Below are 19,764 nucleotides of genomic sequence, written 5' to 3'. Positions count from 1 at the left end.
GAAAGAGCAAAAAACTACGGACACTTTGTGTCTCTCTCTGAAGTTTGTCAATTTTTTTTTACAGTGTATTCATGAAATTTTCTAAATCCCATTGAAACCTCTCAGCTGTTTAACCGCAAAATCTTTTGTCATTCTTATTATTTATCCGAGCATTCATGCAAAAATTATAAAATCCATATTATTATAATTGCGTGTCATAAAAATATTGCCAATCCATCTCCGATAATTTAAAATATTGAAATACATATATATAATTTTGCTCAAATAATTTATAAAAATTGTATATATATTAAAAATATATTCCGTGCAACATAAGAAAAAAAAAACGTTCTTTTCCCGAAAAATTTCGTCGTCGTGTTTATCGAGCAGTACGAGTAAAGCGCTTTGAATTCTGCGGTAACTCTGCGGCCGAGAGTCTGGAATTTGTTGGAGTCAATTAACGATTTTTTATCCGCCCCCTACCGCGTCATATCGAACCGAACTGCCGTCATCGGCTCTATTGACCGTATATACCGGTTATTCTAAAAATAATTCTCGTTCATAGGCATCGCTCCCCGATAAAGGAGCCGATCGGATACTGTTAACTACTGCGGGCATTAAGGTTGCGCAGACTTAATTAAAGCAATAAAACACAGACTCGATGCACGCCGACTGTATCTGAGAAATACGCGATTAAGACAACCGGGAGAATTCGAATAAAGTATTTAAGACGAAATGTTTTCTAAAGCGCATGGATTAATAAAGATTATTATTAAGCTTAGCGCAATACAATGTAATTTAACTTTTTAGAAACTTGAGGCGATTGATTTTAAAAAACTGAGGAATGATTAAATTTTCACATAAATTTTAATTAATTTTCTTGAAGTATTGTATTAAAAAAGAAAAATTTTTATATGACTGTCGTACTGGATTTTTAAAATTTTTATTGTACTTTTAACTTATTAAAAATATTGAGACCTCGATGTATATATTATTATTAAATATAAATATATAAATATAATATTTTTATAATTTTTACACACACACACACACACACACACACACACACACACACACACACATATATATATATATATATATATAATAATCAGTAATAAATTATGTACAGAGATTTATACTTCTAATTAATGTTTATAATATATAAACACTTTTAAATAAAAATATCTATGTTTTGGAAAAAATATCGCGTGAGAGATGAGTTAAAAATCGGATTTAATTAAAGAGAGATATTTCCTTGGAGAACTTCGGATTCATCTTAAATTGCAATCGGCGCGAGTCGCGCATTCTTCCCGCAAGTATTCCACGATTCTCTCTTCAATATTAAACGTAACACTGAAGCATGCACGTCGAAGGGGGTAATTTCAGGCGCCATTCGGCGGATATTGCATTCGACGCGGAGGGTGAGCGCCGAGGGGATGGCGAGAGTGGCTCTGCGATGTGGAAACGACATGAATTTTCCACGCGGAAATCGGAACGCGCGGACCGATCGCGGAGGACACATCTCCGGACTAACCTGAGTCCTATGCCGGGTGCATAATACTCTGGCGAGTGCATCGTTAAGTCGGACATGTTGCGTGAAATATTGCGATTGCGGTCGCGACCGACGCGACGTTGCAACGGGAGACGACACTGACCGATATCGTTGTTCATGAATAGTCGTCGCGAGAAATTGTTTAACAGGCATCATAAATCGCGTTCTAGAATTACACACAACGGTAACGTAATATGTATAATTTGGAATTTAATCATCTATGAATTTTACATCTATGTACATTTATAGATTTATTCTTCATTCTTTGCAGATCCTTTAATATTCATTTATTAATAATTATTAATATTTATTATTTTATTTTTTATATAATTATTATCATAATTATAATTATAACCATTATAATATTTATTAATATTTTACTAATACTTATTTAATATTTATATTAATATTAATATTGATATTTATTATATGTATTAATATTTATTAATGTTCTAAATAATGAATATCTTTGCATAATAATTTTTTTACCTTCTGTCTCTCTTTTCATTTCATCGGATGACAAAGTACAATAATACTATTAATCCAATTGATAACTATTACAAGATACGATTCTCAGGGGCGATTGAATAGTGCATCGGAGATTTTAATCGGGGCGGAATTTACGGATTTACCCGACCGAAATATGTGATCGGTTTAATATGTGCAAATTGCGGGCGACGCCGGATGGCTAGTATTGTGTACGTCTATAAATAGACCAGGTCGTCCTATCGAACCCAATCATCCCGACATCGCGCGATTGTGCACTGCACGAACGAGCGAGGCGAACCTAAACTCCCGCTTCAACCACTACCCCGTGTTTCGTGCAAAAGCAATAGCCGTGTGTGCACATGTGCGTGCTAATTCAGTCACGAACGCGACCCCCTCAAGGGCACTGCTCGGGGGATGATCTGTCGTCGGTGTCCTTTCCCGATCCGCGTGTGTTTAACGAAAAGCTAATTTGTCGTCGTTGGTAAAAAGATTTTATAATTCAATAATTTTTCTTCCCCTTTTCTGTTCTTGCAATGAGTATATCTCGTTTGAACGAGTGTTTAAGCAACATATGTATTTCAATCAAAAGAAATAAAGTGTCAAATTTTTCGCTCTCAGCTGATCGGACGAGATTCCGGGGGTGTCAAATAACGAGCTCGATGAAGTGTGAAGAGCGAATTGGTCACGAACTGAGATTAATATCTCGAATGATGCGGGGTAAGAGCGAGTTTCTGCTTCGCAGAAATAAATTGCCTCCGCGTGACGGCTTATGAATATGTTTCGATACGCCCCGTTGTTTTTCGTCGATTTGTTAATTGAATTTTTTTCTGGTCGGTCTGTTATCTCGATCAGATCTATAAGATTAATTCGCCCTAAATTCTTAGGGCTCGAGAAAATTAGATTTGAAATTACAAGATGCATAAAAATGATATGGAAAATTGTTTATTAATTAAAAGTAAATTAATCAAAATTGTTTTCTCACACACTCCACTAATTGTTATATTTAGTAAATTGTTGGAAAATGAAAGGAATAAATGTAAAGTAAATTTTATTGATATTTTAATAAGAAAATAAATTAATAATAATAAATATATAAATATATATAACAACGATAAATTAAAGACTAGGAATAAAATCTGTAGTTACAGAATAATAAGACGCGATCTAACTTATTATTACACTTGTTATAACTCACGATTAAATAACCGATAATTTTTTATACGCGTACCTAGAACATTTTAACTAAATGCAGGTATGCTGTTAAATTAACGATATTTTTTTCCTTTTTTCAAGATTTAAAAGAATAGATTGGAAATATTCAAGGCTACTAGACGATTGTTAGACAAATAATAGTATTTTCTACACGTGCCAGTGGCATTCTAGCTGAATGCAATTTTCTCTATCAACATAGCAATCATTAATTTTTCCCACTTTACGTCACGTAAAAAGTGACGAAGCTTCGAGCAGGTTGCTTAGGAAAAATAAGTCGGCATCTTTTCACGCGAGCTCACTTCTCGCCCCCCTTTCCATCCCCCTTATTTCTTGCGCCAACGCGAATCGCCACTGCATTGCGTGGCGGTGCACGTCGCAATGTTGAATATTCAACGAAACGTATGTCCGCAGGTCTAAGTAAATTCTCCCTGAAATGCATTTAGCCCCAAAAGCATATATAGTGTAATTTATTTTGATCACGATATCGCGACCGAGAGTGAATTTATCACAGTTTACTCGAGCAATCGCAACACGGTGTTTATAAAAAATTCGGCGAGCAATAACGACAATATAATTAATCCGAATGCAATCCTTCTTGTATATTAATAACATCGATGATTTCGATGAATTTGCATGCAGGGTGGTGTTAAAAATCATATTAGAAATCCATAATTATCGGCGCGATCCAGTGAACGATACATTCGATAATCGCGAGTATAAACGGCCGGCGAATCCACCTATTAATAATACGGGGTGAGACATTTATAAGCAACGCGATCAATGATGGCGTCGTCCACAATGACTTATTTTTGCGTCACACGCTGTCGACCCTTTTGCGGATCTAAGAAAGATGATGAAGGAATTCTTTCAGGAAGCGGGATAAAAATGGCGTGGTAATTTATCAGCGGCAAGGAGAGTTCGGTAATCTATAAAGCATAGAGAAAAACAATTTTTCGTAAATCTAGAGGATTTTGATCCAAATTTAAATGACTCTGTTTTTTTTTTTGCGACTAAATGCTGTTTTAATGAATAAAGAGGAGATTTTTAACGATTCTTTTTAATAACCTCGAAACTATTAATTAAACTGAAATTTAATTAACACAATAAGTTTAGTTATAATAATTTATAATATTTAACATATAATTATAATAATTATAATATTTAATGTATTTGTATTTTTTTTTGTAATGGTTACAATAGATTCTTATTTTATTCTCATATGTGAAGTTTTTAAATGATATTGAAAGTTTCTTTACACTATTCTAAATTTTATCTTTTTTAAGAAATTAATATTATTTAGATATATGTTGATATCTTTTTCAATTATTATTTTTCAAATTAAAAGGCAGATTAATAAAATCACCAATTTCTATTATCTTTGCAATGAATGGAAAGTAAAAATTTCATTGAGTACTACTATTATATCGAGTCTTTTTTTTACAAAGAAACGGAATGTTTATATATATTGTGCCAGAGAGAAAAGATGAGCTTTTTTTAAAAATTGTATGGAAACATGCAACACACATACACACACACACACACACACACACACCCTAGCGAACATATTTCATCCCAAGCGAAGGAAGATACCATAGGGATCGAATCCAATTTCCCGTGACGTTCGAGTGTGGATAGCCGAACAGGACAGGCTCGAAACTGTCCAAGTTACATTTGTAGCGTTTATGCGTGCCACGTGTGTGCCATGTAAACTCAACATTCAGTCCAACAGACGTAACTCGAGCGCCGTTAATGTATACGTTTCAAGATGAGAGAGCAAAACTGTATGTGTAAACCAAGTGTTAAAAAATATTGACGAGTTTGTTGAACTTGTCACTCACAAACACGAACATAACACAAATCATATATTTTTTAAATTATTAAAGTCTCTTCCTCACGGACTTTGAGGAAAATTTTGAAGCGATTTTTCGAATTAAATAGGCTAGTATGAAGCTATCGACGATATTGCATTTTGTATGTGTTTGTATTTGTGTTTGGGAATATTAATTTTTATGAAAATTTTATTTTATACAAGAATATAAAAGTTTGAATTACTTTCAATGCAAAAATATATATTAATTGACATATTTTATGGTTTATGGTACTTGAATGATTCATTGAGAGAGCGAGTTGTTCCATGAAATTTAATTAAGAAAGATTGTCTTCTTTTATTAGAACATTTATATAGCTAATATATTTCCAATATTGACGTAGAACTTTTCTCCTTGTTATGTTTTTTATCATGTAAAAAAAATATCATTGATCCTTGCTTCTCTCCAAGCTTCTTCTCTCATCGAAAGATCGAAGCGCGCTCCATCAAGTAACAAATAAACTAGCTACTTTCCAACTATGCATATAGTTTGCAGATATTAAAGATCTTGTAAAGCGTTTAAACTTTTTTATAAGGTATATAAAAAAATTCTATATTCTTTGATTAAAAACTATACGAAAATGATTTTACACGCAACACATTTTTTTTTTAAATATTCAAAAATAATTTAAGTTATTTTTTCCAAATCAAGTTTTGTGCAGGATAATGTTTACTTGCAACAAGTTATAAAAAAGTTTCATTTATACTCTTGAATGCTTTGAATTTATCGAACAGGAGCCCTCTCTTGTACTTGAATGGGCCATAAAAAAATTGAAAATTATCCGCGCTGTAATATTGTTCGAAAAGTCGTTTCTTGTGATTGCCAGCACACCCACGAGGAATATCGTCTCTAGCATATAATCCACCGAGCATTTTCTATCCCGCTGAAAATTCCTCCGTATTCCCGGGAGGATAGAGCTCGCTCTCTCGGCGAGTCACTCGATTACATTCACGTGGCACGTGCTTGCACGAGTAAAGCAAGTACGAGTAGCGTCTGGAATAAGGGCGAGATGGAAGGAAGGCGGCGTCGCGTGCTGTCGGCGTCTGCCAGCTACACACATATGTGTAACATACATATACGGCTGTTATTAGTTATTAACGCGACCGCGAGCGACCGCCTTTTTTCCCATCCATACGAGGGTGTGCTCACGCAGCACGTCACGGGGATCGATCCTCGGCCACGAGGTCGAGGGCTGAAAAGTGTTACGAGAGAGAAAGAGAGATAGAGAGAGAGATAGAGGGGGGGGAGGGGGGAGGGGGGAGGTTGTGCACAGGCTCTGCCTTCTTCTTCTTGGCCGAGGTCGAGCTGAGGAACCGCCCTTAACCCTATCAAATTTTTAGTGAACCGCGTCAGCGATTTCCCCAAAGAATCGTGGCGGGATCGATGGTGAACGAGGACGATAAACGTTTGAGCCGAAATGTCAAGTGTTTAACGATTTTGATTTGTCCTTTAAACGTTCTTGGGACTTTGTTCAGTTTGTGCGTGTTTTAATTTGTTCCTGAACTTTTGAATATATAGTGCCAATATTACATTTTTAGGGAGTAATGATTTCACCTTCTGGAATAGGTCATTAACAGCGTGATGCAACGCTTTTCAAGGGAACAAATCCTTTAGTTTTGAATCTGACATTTGGATTAACTGGAATTACTTACAATGACAGTAAGCTGAACTTATTAACGTCGCAATTTTTCAATAATTTCACGATAGTCATTTAATTGAAATAATTAAAGTTTTTTAAGGACGCGAGTTTTGAGTTCGTTATAGAGGAACGCTATAATTTATCTCGTGATTGTAAAAAAATTTATATAAATTTTATGTTTTTTTTTCCGAATTGTGATGATGTCAATTGTATTCTTTTTGCCATTGTAAGATATCGTGACACGGTAGACACCTTGCACTCTGATTAGCTCGACATTTCTAAAGCTGGCAAGTCACGATCTTAGCCACCCGGAGGCGATTGTTGCCAGTGGCAATATTTTTCAAGGCAACACTTGATGCTACCCCACAACCTCCAAGCCAATTACCACACGAGCTCGACTGCTGGTATATATTTTTAGAATCGGAATATCCCGATGAAAGCTCCTAACTACGGAGAAAAACAATTTTAATGAAACTATGAAACTTGATTTGCCATTAATCATCCGACTGTTTTTGAACGCCAATATCGCGGATATGTCTAGTTTAATAACGTGAGTATTCTAGACACGAATACCATATTTCCAGTTGATGTTCTCCTTAGTAAGTTCGTCGGCTATATTTTTCAAGACAACAGATGCTGCTGCTCGCGATCTGTGTATCAATACAATCATCGTCGTATATCCGCGGAATCGAGATCTATTGTCCCGTGATAATTGGCGAAATCCCGCGAAACAATATGCCAGCGCTCGCGATTTAAAGAGGGAAAGAGACGTAGAAGATAGTAGCATACAACGCACGGTATTGCATGTTACAATGTTTGATCGGCACGACATCTCCTTATGTAGGGTCGACGGAAAGTAACACCGGAGCTTTCAAAGATGGCTAATTCTACCGCTGTCTATTCCTTCGCGGAAAGCTCGGGTGAGAAGGTGAAAACGAGGAGACATAGGCAGACATAGATAGACAAACAGAGATAGATAGATAGATAGATAGGTAGACAGAGAGAGAAAGAGAGAGAGAGAGAGAGAGAGAGAGAGAGGGAGATAGAGAGAGAAGGTGGACCGATCGAAGGCACTCACGTCTCTCATCTCGAGGCCGCGGCGACGCGCTCGCGTGCGAGCGTCGTCGTTCCAGCGAGTCCGGCACCGATGACGACGGGGATGACGACGACGACGACGACGACGACGACGACGACGGCGGCGGCGGCGGCGGCGACGACGGGAAATGAACGCGATAGTGCGACGCGCGATGCACTACTTGCTGCTGCTGCTGCTGCTGCTACTGCAGACGCGCACGTCGGTCGATGTGCCAGGCGCATCGCCCCAGCAACAACCACGGCACGAAGCTCACGACTGGCTCATCGCCGGGGGTTGCCTTCGAGTTCACCGGCTTGTCAGGGTAGGAGGGGGAGGAGGGGGTGGAGAGGAGCGATGGGAAAGGGTAAGAGATGAAGCGATGTGGACGTCGCGACGTCTGTCGGCGCCCCGAGAAAACCACCCCTCGGGCAAGCGCATGGGGTGTCGATGCTTGATTGGAGGGTGGCTTCCCGGTGACCGGGGGTGCGACGGAATTGTTGTCTCGGTATTGGTGGTTTTATTCTAAATGGAAGGGATGATATCGCTTAAATAACGCTCTCTTCAAATCTTCTATAATTCTTTTTCTCTATATATATTTTATATTTAGTTTTTTATTATTAAATTTTTTGTATGAAAATTTTTTTTATAAGTTGATATAAGTTCTCTTAAAAATAGAATTATATTTTTTAGATTATTTAATATTAATTAATTTCTTTCTAATTGTTCCAATTATATTTTATGTATTTATTCTTTTATATCATAAGTTGTTTTTTCTTCAAAATTTTGTTTTTGTATTAATTATTAATGATTTATCTATCAAATAAGTTATTTTGATTTATTTGATAGATAAATCATTAATAATTAATATAAAAAATTAAAAACAATATAATATGAAAAAAAAAAAATTAGATATATAAAATAAATCAAAATGATTTATTTGACAGATAAATCATTAATAATTAATATACAACAATTAAGAATTCCTAAACAATTTATTCCTGCTCGTCACTTACGGCGAGAAGGAATTCATTTTCAGTATCAATTAAATCCATATTATTAGAATGCATATATCCACAAATTCCTCTGGTTCACTACTTCTCTGACGTCGTCGACTCGGCCTTGAACCACTTTGCGCAAAACCAATCGCGTTGATAACAATCTCGGTATCTGGGCGACTCTTTCCATGTTTAGGTCAACATATATCGCCATAATGTTTAACGGAAATGAAACAGCTTTGAATTATTACTGGATAAAGATAGATTGCTTTAATTTAAATGTCGCGATCCAGGCGTGAACTATCTCGGCCAAAAAGAATTGATTAATAATTGATAATGATTTAGTTATATTTTAGATATCATGATAATTATTTCATAAAGTTACGAGTAGATTTTCATCATTTTATTTAATAATTGTGATGTGTTTACAACATTTTTAAATTAATTATTTAACTTTCTTTTTTTGCTATTCTACTTTACTCAATGAAAATATTATAAACATCCTGAAAAAAGGACTCGATAAATCCTTCTTGAAATAATGGCCGCTCACTGTACGCCGTCCACTTTATTTCGCTTAATCACGTTAAAGCTTAGAAAATGATCGATCCGATCTTGCTTTTGTCAGGACGGAGCGGCGAAGTCGGCAGCTTTCGACGCGTTTGAATAATCGCGAACGAGCGGACGAAACCATTAATTTCGTTCAGGCTTAGAGCCCTTTATCGGCCCTATAATTTCGAATATTCTCACCTCTCGGAGATCAACAGGTTCGCGTGTCGAATGAGCCGACAAGCCGGAAGTCACTCTCGTCGGCTACGTGAAATCATTTCGCGCGATACCGATCGGTTCGATCCTTCGATAAGATAAAAGCCGCCACGGATCTGAGCAAGAGAGAAATAAACGGTCCTTTATCTCTTCTATTTTGAGATTCATGCGATATTGACCTTTACGAGAATCCTTTCACGAGCGATAGTGATCTTAAGGTACTTCCTCGAATGTGACTTTCCTTTTATCGCCTTTTTTACAATATATTTTGCCTCATCTCGTTAACGTATTTTAAACGGTAAAAGGGGGTCGATATACAGGGTGAGCTTAAACGTTCCGAATTAAAAGTTCAAATTTAAAATTAAATTTCCTATAAAATCTGAAATGTTTAGGATCACCCTGTATACGGTGTAAAAAATGTGTAATTAATGAAAAAAGAGAGAAAAGCTACCGTGGATTCCGTTCATGAGATCGTAAACGGGTTAACGGGGGGATAAAAAGCGGACGAGTAAAGGATAGAAATCGACGGGGCGTCATCGAATCACGGTAGCTTTTACGACCCGGAGGGCTTGTCGAGGAGAAAGGTGATAAAAACAACGCACACAACGTGTAAAAGTGTAGGCCATCTATTCTCACTTTTGTCAGGTCGCGCACTACATACATCCTCGCTTCGTCCTGGCGCGCGATCTCACTCTCCTCTCTCTCTCTCTCTTCGTTTTTTTTTTTTTTCGAGGCGTCATCTACGTGAGAAATGTACATCTAATTAGACAAACAGATGCGAGAACAAGAAGGGGAATAAGTACAAAAAATTGCGTAAGACTAACGTCTCGGGGAAACCTTATTCGAGCTAACAATAAGTATCGTCGGGATACTCGACCGTGTTTGTGTTTTCGCTCTTTGTCGTTTTCCTGTTTCGTTTCTTTTCTTCTTCTTCTTCTTCTTTTTTTTTGCGTACTTTACGCAGCTCTTTGTAAAAAATGTATCAATGTGAAAAACCGACCGGTTGACGAGATGAAATGGAATGATTTTTGATTAACTGATTAACACATGGGCTTCGATTTGATTCAATGAAGGTCCGCCGGCAAAAACCAGGCAAGTTCGCTTTTTTTTTTTTCGACCAATCGAGTCGTTTATTATTTAGCGCTCGTTTCAGTAATGGCATATCGATTGAGGCCATGAACGAAACGTAAAAAAAAAATAGGTTTACTGCTTTACAATTCAATTACCTTGAAATTATTCGGAATTAAAATCAGTTGGAGATATATGATTTTAATGCCGTGCGCGTTTAATTATTCAATGAAATATTATTATTATTATTAATTATTCTCGGTATGATCTAATGCAGTTGTAATATTTTGATCACACTGTGCTTATACTGTAAATTGCAAATGCTTTTTAAAACATTTAATTATTAATTGATGAAAAAATGTAAAGGACATTATGCGATAGTCTTTACTTCAGCTTTACGAAGCATATTAATTTGTGTTTTATGTACAAAATGTAAGTATTTACAAAAACATTTTTTTTTTTTAATTTTTATAAATTTTTTTTTAGAGAAAACGTGTTTAAAATATATGTCTATGTTACAATTTAATACGAAATATCTCGACATTTTCTTATGCTATAAATTCGTGCGAATTTGTAGAGAAAGTAAATTAATAATCATATAAAATAAAAATATAAAAAAGAAAATAATATCAATTTTATTCTTCTATTAATCACTTCTTCATTAAAATGTCACATTTTTCCAAGACAAATGGAAAAAGAAAAAAAAATGAATTTATCTGACTTTTACGATAGTATTTTCTGGCTATTTACCGTGTTAAAAATATTTCTTGTGCAATTTTTTTCGTTAGAAAAATATAGACTTATCTAGCAGTCGTTTATTTCTATTTCGTTACCTCTGGGAGGATAAAATAAAATCTCTCTTCGCTCTTGAACACTTTTTCCGAGCTCTCCAGTAATATAAGAAGAAGTGGTGAGACTTGTCTGATCAGTGGCGGCTGACCTTCTTTCTCTATTTCGTCGTAGAAAGTCGAAAGAAAGAGATTCTTTTATCACAGAATTTTTTTGCCTTCGCGAAATTCATCGGACAAATTCGCGAGAAGGACAAAAGGACAGATTATATGAGGGCAGTTCTAAAATCTCGCGGTTTTCGCTATTTTTTTTTTTTTCTTTCTCTAAATGCACGAGAGAACAGCGATATAATAATTGACAATTTTTTTTTTTTTTCACACGAGAGCACACAAGGCCCTCCCTCTTGCTTGGTCGAGTTTACTCTCTATAGCTCTATGCAAATACAATTATTCACAAGGATCACACACAAGGATCCGTCGGAAAGGGCGAGTCGCTCGAGACTCGTTCCGTTTTTAATTATCTATAATCTCGTTTTCGTTTCGTGAAAAACACACGTGTTATATGTATATAGCGTATGTACACGCACGCACACGCGCAAAGTTCTGTCCGTAAGCGCCCGTTATTCTTTTTTACACATTTAATGCTAAACACGGCTGTCTTACAATCGACGAAAATACTGTTTGTGCATTGTTCTGCGACATACAATTATCGTTCCGTTAATATCTCGTCCAAACTAATAGTATTACACAACAGACAAATAACAGTCGTAAGAGTAAAAGGCCATATTTTAATGTAAAATATGGCTTTTTAATGTTAAACAAAAATAGATAACAAAAGTCCTAATTATTTAAATATAATAATGTTTTTATAATATGCTGTTATGTCAGATATAAATATCACTCGGCATCACATCGTATTTAGCGCCAAATGTGATTACAATAAAGAATAAAGATGAGGAGATATTTATACATCTTCAATTATCTCTCGATGATCTCGCGTTATCTTTTAATTGATTTTTCTTAGACGAAAATTAGACAGACAAATAACGAGGTCGGAGAGAAAAAATGCTTATGATTATAACATTATAAATGCTCTGATATCAAAGGTGACGTTAAAGCGGCAAGAATACGGGGCTCTCTTGTGCTTGTTTGCATCATCGTGGCATTGATAAGAACCTCGCGTGTGTGACTCACGCTTATAATAATGCTAGATCCCGATTGCGCAGTTATGTATATTAGCGTTGTGTCTGAGTACAGTACGAATGAGTATACGCACTTCCGGTCGTACCGGAATGACCATGCTTAATCGTACTTCGACGTCGCTCGATCATTTGCATTGTATCGGGAAGCGAAAGAGTCGAGCTGTCATGGTAAATCTTAACAAACAAAGTCTAATTGACGATGAGATTCGCTCTTCTCTTCTCATCAATTTCATTAAAGGAAGATGTGCGACCGATCGAGATAATCGTGATAGTGATCGCTCTATTTTTCGCGTAGAAAAATTATTAATTAAATTGTCATCGTTTTTTAAATTACGATGATGAGCCAAATGAGTTGTAATATTTTATATAACGATATGTATTTTATTTTAATGATATATCGTATAATTAGTACTTTTAGTATTACTAATCAACCAGAATAATATATTGATTAATAATAGTAACTATCAATTAATATTACCGATAGTGTTAATTACAAGCTATCGACACTCTCTCTAGTATTACATTTTTGAATATTAATAATATCATATTTAATATTGTTGTGCACTTGCGTAATATTATAGTTTAATATTTGATTTGTTATTGCGTTCTGATATCACATTTAATTTTTATCACAATTACCCCGATCGGCTTTACTTTCCTTCACTCTGATCTCGCATCCAAAGTTTTGAAACTACTTCACGTTATCAGCGAACTTGAAAGATCGTTCCCCGATCTTACGAATGTTGTTAGTTTGACATTCGGTCAACCAGTGTTCACGACTATCGTTTATGATTGTGACCGTTGCCCTTGCTCCTGGGACTGTCCGAGGTCGCGTCGTTGGGCTCCTTCCTCGGTCTCAGTATGAAATTGAGATTGTGCGCGGTATTTACAGCGTAATAGACATTGGCCGAGGTAGGCAGCACCATCTCCCGATCGGGTAACACCTGCGCCAGGGTGTACTGATCGGGATTGCCCTCGATGCCGAGCTTCAGCATGGCATTACGGATCACCTGCGGCGTCCGCTCGTTGTTCGACAGCATGATGGACTTGTAAAGCACCACGCCGTCCGTCTCCACATTGTCCGTTTCCATGGTCACCTTGATGATGTAAAAGTCCGGCGAGCTCTTGTGCGAGTGACTGGGACTGGATAGTCCAGCGAGATTGGGGGTGCTTCCGTTAGACGGGACGGCGCCTGTCGGAGGCGCCAGACGGGTCTGATGGTTGCCACCCCCGCCCGAGCCCAAGGACACGTCTAGAGAAGGTAGAGACGAGCTCGAGGACGAACTGGACATTTGCGAGGGCGAGGTACGCCGGTCCAACGAGTTGTGAGGCGAGCTCGGCAGAGAGTCGAGGTCGCAGTAGAACTGGGAACTGCTAGAGCTCGACGTCGACGCGATCGAGTCATTTTTCCGATGACCCTGATGATTCTGCGAGACAAGACAATTCAGTCCTTTTATCGTAAGATCGCTGGCAAATGAAGAGAAATTTATATAAAATAGTAAAATATAAATATTCAAAGCACATATAACTTAATTTATTTGTCTCGTGTAATTTTGGAGAGAAAATTTCTCGATTGACATGGTTAGATTAAATGATTTTTTTATATGACAAGTATTGCAGAAATCAAATTAAACTATTTTATTATAATTATAAATAAAATTGTACATAATTATAAATATTATAATTATAAATAAAAGATGCTAACTTGCTTCTTTTTGCCGCGATTGTTGAGAGTATTGCCCGCTGGTGGTGACTCGATCTGACAGCTGAGCTTGTAAGCTTCCCGATCGTCCAATACCAATACCGAGTGAAACCAACGATCGAACATGGGGTCCGTGTTGAAATTGTACGCGTTTGCCGCGCCCTGTAAAAGCCGTATCCTCGCCAACACCTCGAACTCTTTCCGTCTCTTATCGAAATTAATGAGACCGTCCGCTATCGTGTCCGGTATTGCCGTATCGATCATCGTTAGATCAGTGAGGAAGGTACCCAAGTACGGTATCGTGCCGTAGCTAATATTCTGAAAGAAAGTTTTGAATCAAACATATTGTCTATTTAAATATTAATTTTTACACAGTTTAGTTTATTTAAAAAATATTTTAAACCATTATTTTTAACATAATTTAAATATGTTTAATATAATTTATTGATTATAATTCTAGAAGTTTAAATTTGAAATTTTGTTATAAAAAGCATGCATATTAATATAAATCGATTCGGGAAAGCTAAAATTAAAAATTTTTTAAATTAAGAGAACTTTAATATTACACATTTTTTTATTAAATTTTGATCTCTCCAGAAATCGCATTAAAAAGTCGAAAGAAAATTGACAAGTGTGTTACAAGAGACATCATGACACTTACGCCCGCGTGAGTATTTTGTTTTTGAAAGAGCTTCTGCAAATGCCTGTCACTCCTTCCGGCAGTGTCAGCGAATTTGGCTGTGCCCTCCTTGATGAGCAATTCTCTCTGCGTCCAGGCGTTATTTTCCTCGGAGAATATCCTTTCGAGTTCCCGAAAGAGCTCGTGCTTCTCCCTGGGCATGCACTGCCAGCACTTTTCCAGCCGGTACACGGGATTGCTCTGCAGGCCGGAGACAATCGCCTTCAGGCTACTAAAGTTCTTGAGGATGCGTAGCTCCTGCGCGATATCGATCCACGTCTCGAGGATCCTGGCGCGCTCCTGCGACTTGAGCGTCGTGTTCGTCAGGATCGTCGAGATGACGCGTAGAGATACGGCGTTGAATTGATTCACGGTCGCCACCACCGTGGCGGCCTCGTGACTCCTGGAACGATCCTTCCTGGACCAGACGGCGCCGAGGCATTGATGAGCGACCAGCTTCTTGAATACCTCGGCGTCCATTCGTGTCAGCTGCTCGGCAAAGTGACGGTGGGGCACCTCCGGGAAGATATAGTTTCCCCAATGATCCGGCATCGGATCCGGGGAACCTCGCATGGGCAGCCGACCATTGTCGTAGACTATGCAGGAATCTGAGGAGAGAAAGAGAAAATTGAAATTAAAATTAAAATTAATCTAAATTTAATTTAATTTAATTTAAATTAAAAATTTAATTTAAATTAAATTAAATTTAAATTGAATTAAAAATAAAAATTTATATAAAAAAATAATACAAAATTTAATTTAATTTAATTTTTTTATTCAACAAAATTTATTCTAAGATTATTAATTGTTACAAAAACGATATTTATTTATAATTTAAACAAATTGAGATTAATTTACAAGCTTCCTGAGATTGGGATTTTAATTAATGAATTTTATGTAAATTTGTATAAATGAATTTTTTTTATATGTAACTCAAAACTTTCTTTCGAAAATATTTCTTGAAGCACATTTTCTGCCTTTTATTTGACGCTTTGAAAACCGCCTCTATTTTGAGAATTTTCGGAACTGGATCGGGTTTCGTAGCGAAATCTGAGAGAGTGAAAGCTGAATCCTGCTGGTCATGTCAGTACAAACCGAATGATGGACCCTCAATTTATGTGGGAATGCCTTTGTGCGAGCGCAAGCTGCCTGATCGGCCTTTCACTGCCGCTAACGTTTCAGACTCTTTTTACTCAGCACCCGATAGATTTGTTCTTTCGTAACGCGATAAATACCGCCGTTTAATATTTTCTGCATTCTAAAAATATATCGTCGTAACGATCTTTACGAGCTCTTATTATTTCCAACGTATGTGCATAGAGAACAGTCTATCTTTCCTGCATAATTTCGAAGAGAAAGTTTCGTAATAAGGGGTTGTACGGTCTTATAAGAGGCTCGTAATACACAATCTTTCTCTTCGATGCTACCACCTGTAACGTAACACTCCGGCGGATGTTTTACTCGCTTATCACGATTCAGCGAATTCACGGTAAATAAAACGATTTGTTATATGAGTCATTACATTCCCATTACATAAGCGGTGTTTCTCGATTCTGTTGTCAGATTTTCCATTCGAGGTCACATATCAGATGTACATGCCTTTTAAATACAACGTAACGTGCTTCAAAATCACTTCATAATTTATCGTTTAAATAAAAATTTATTATTTTAAATTTATTTAATTTTTTTTTTATTCTAAATTAACGATCATGTAAAAATATTAATTTTATCTTCTTGTTTAGCTTTGATTTCTATTCGAGGTCACACATGAAATATAGTGCTTCTAAACATAAGATAATGTGCTTCAAAGTTTGCCACTTTACAATTTAATATATAAATAAAAATTTATTATTAATTATTATTTTTAATTTTCATTTTATAAATTAATAAAAATTATATAAAATATTAATTATGTTTATTATACTTCATTATATAATTATTATATAATTTATTATATAAATATTAATTATATAAAATATTAATATAATTTTATCTTCTCGTTAAGCTTGTCAAACTCTGCCTTGAGCATGAAAATAGAAAGATAAATCCGTGTTATATCGCTTTGAATAAACTTTGATATTGAAGAAGGAATTGTATACATGAATATATAATCTCTTTTACATAACTCAATTGATAAGGTTCGTGACATCACAGAGATCGTGCCGCGGTTATCGATCCCCCGATTCCTTCGTATTTGAACTTCTCACGATGCCGCGTGTCAGAGTCTCTAAAGCTTACGTTCGTGACTCGTTATCAAGGAAACCGAGAGCGTGACATTACCTATCTGATCCTCGCGCTGAAAGCGGTGCAGCCGGTGCCTGGCCTTAAGCTCGAGCTCGGAGCCGAGCAGGCGCCGATGCGTGAAGTCGAGGAGCCTGGTGAGGAGGGGGTGGTTGGGGGGCGACTTCCAATCGCCGGGATACGCGTCCAGCCAGACGTGCAGGGCCTGGACTAGGGTCTTGCGATGCTGCTCGCAGCCGCCGGCGTTCTCGTCCAGGGCGTCGTATCGCGCGAGCAACAGCTCGAGGACCTCGCGCGGCGTCGTGAACGCCCGATAAGTCGCGAGGAAGACGTTTATGTATGTGGACTCCAACTCGCCGTCGTCATTCGCCAGGCTCTCGACCAGCCGCTGCACCGTGCCGGCTTTCAGGAAGCGCACCCTCACCGTCTCCCATTCCAAGTGCGAGATCTCGTCGTCAGAATCCTGCAAGGATCGAAAGTAAGAAATCGTTGAAAGCGTTGAAAGAAACGTACGCAACTTGAGATTTTTATTTATCAGAAATTAATCAAAAAATTAAAAAAAAAAAAAAAAATCGAGAAATTAAGAAAAAATTTCTAAACGAAGAAACAGAAATTTTTTTGACATGATATTATGCGAGAAATATTGCTCACCGATGCCGAGAGACTCCTTGTAGGCCGGTGGTATCGGACCTTTTTCAGGTACACCGTGTATATGACACCGTCGCCCCTCTCCTCGCCCCATAAACGCCACGTGGGCTGCAAAAACAAAAGATCGAACATTGAACTTTGTCGCGAGCAATCCGTAACCAGTGAATGTTGCTGACACTAATGGGATCGATGACGAAGAAGCCGCGCATCGGAGGATGATCTATGCTCCTAATTTTCATGACATAATCACTAGCCATTTCCTGCCGCGAATTAATACGTATAGAGCGATTAAATAGGATAGATTATCTGGAGTAGACAGAGATATTTTGCAATCTTTTCTTTGTGATACAGTAGATTTACTTATTGTGTCAAATAACGAGATTAATCATTTTAATAACTCTACTGTGAAATGCTGATTATTATTATCATTATTTAGTATAATAATTAAATTTAGTCGAGAAATTAAAATTTTCCTCAAAATTAATAATTATATATCGATGTATTAATTAATGCAATATTATATATTTTATATTAATTATTAATGAGCAAAATTAATTACTATTAATATATATATATATATATATATATATATATATATATTATTTTTATTTAATAAATTAATATAAATTATCTCTTATCAAGACAGGTTTTACATATTATTTTGAATATATTTATTTTTTTCATATACACTCTGTCATTTCCAACAAGCGTTTTTATAATCTTTCAAATTATTATATAATATATATTGAAATAAAAAAAATAATTTGAAACACTTATTATGCAAAAATAAGAATACGGATAAAACAAGAGACGAATGACAAAAGCGTTAAAAGTGAACGATTAATATCTATTAATATTAAATTAAAAGCAAAAATACTACAAATCTGTTTATTAATCCTTGATTTTTGATTGAATAAATAATAACAATGAATCACGTTTATGCTTAGTAAATATGTGCTCACTAACTGTGTACATACATGCAAATGTGTTTTTCAACAGTAACATTCTGTGTCAACTAGTCTGCATAATTAATTTTAGCTTGATAAAGACGGGCTTACTCATAGTATAATGACATAACGCGTATGATAAACATAAAGGTAGTTATTCTTTGACTAAGATGTCTCACCTTATCATCTATGCGAAAAGAGATCGTAATTAGCGATCTTTTCCGCGAAATGTTTCTAAACTAAAATTAACGTGCTAAAAATAACGATCGGCTTTGTTTCTCCGAACAGTCTAATACTAAATTAAAATATAATAAAAATTCAAAAATATCGCGGATTAAAATGTTAATATATTTATTCAGATTTAATTCATTTGATAACAAGTTGGATTTAATATGTATATATAAAGTGTGTGTGCAAAAAATTATAATCAACGAAATTAAATGTATAAATATTTCTATTATATTAATGACATATTAATACAGCAATCTTTCGTGTTCGAGAGACTTTGTTGTGATTGATTATGGAATAGATATTGGAATTTGATATGGACACCTCGCTCTTGTTTGCTTGGCATTGAAATTCCGTAAATAAAGCAGGTCTCAGAAGCCGTAAGGAGCTTAATGTCAGAATCGGCGTGACAAACGCAAATTTGCGTCGACATAAAAGATTGCAACGAAGCCGTACATTCAAATCGCAAGCAACGATCAAAGCGATTGGAAAGAAAAGCATGTCATTGCCACCTTGATTTTCTTGACATTTTCTCTGAGAAAAGACTTTGCGGTAAAACAGCTCGAAACTATGGAGTTTTACGTTATACCTCTTTCCCTCGTATTCATCGAGAAGATATACTAAAATAATACCTTTGTAGGTATTATTTTAAAAAGTAGTTAAGGAAATGGTTATGGTTCATTTTAAATT

The 19,764-nt window shown here is 36.2% G+C and overlaps 2 protein-coding genes across 12 annotated transcripts in view; both read right to left on the bottom strand.

Annotated features, from left to right (window-relative positions):
- Nucleotides 1-8,062, bottom strand: part of LOC126856620 (whirlin) — a 70,548-nt gene extending 62,486 nt beyond the window's left edge. For all 6 annotated transcript variants that reach the window (XM_050605293.1, XM_050605296.1, XM_050605294.1 and 3 more), the window contains exon 1: nucleotides 7,818-8,062. The gene's annotated coding sequence lies outside the window, so the exon portion shown is untranslated. The remainder of the gene's footprint in view (nucleotides 1-7,817) is intronic.
- A 2,119-nt stretch (nucleotides 8,063-10,181) lies between these two features.
- Nucleotides 10,182-19,764, bottom strand: part of LOC126856553 (ral guanine nucleotide dissociation stimulator) — a 28,544-nt gene continuing 18,961 nt past the window's right edge. For all 6 annotated transcript variants that reach the window (XM_050605148.1, XM_050605149.1, XM_050605145.1 and 3 more), the window contains 5 exons: nucleotides 17,903-18,007; nucleotides 17,291-17,714; nucleotides 14,993-15,618; nucleotides 14,335-14,649; nucleotides 10,182-14,056 (listed from right to left, as the gene is read on the bottom strand). In XM_050605148.1, the coding sequence (XP_050461105.1) occupies nucleotides 13,409-14,056; nucleotides 14,335-14,649; nucleotides 14,993-15,618; nucleotides 17,291-17,714; nucleotides 17,903-18,007 (2,118 nt within the window). In that variant the 3' untranslated portion in view covers nucleotides 10,182-13,408. The remainder of the gene's footprint in view (nucleotides 14,057-14,334; nucleotides 14,650-14,992; nucleotides 15,619-17,290; nucleotides 17,715-17,902; nucleotides 18,008-19,764) is intronic.

This window comes from Cataglyphis hispanica, chromosome 19 (assembly GCF_021464435.1).
Source record: "Cataglyphis hispanica isolate Lineage 1 chromosome 19, ULB_Chis1_1.0, whole genome shotgun sequence".
Taxonomy (NCBI): domain Eukaryota; kingdom Metazoa; phylum Arthropoda; class Insecta; order Hymenoptera; family Formicidae; genus Cataglyphis; species Cataglyphis hispanica.
Note: the sequence above shows the minus strand (reverse complement) of the source record. Positions and strands in the feature narration are given on the sequence as shown.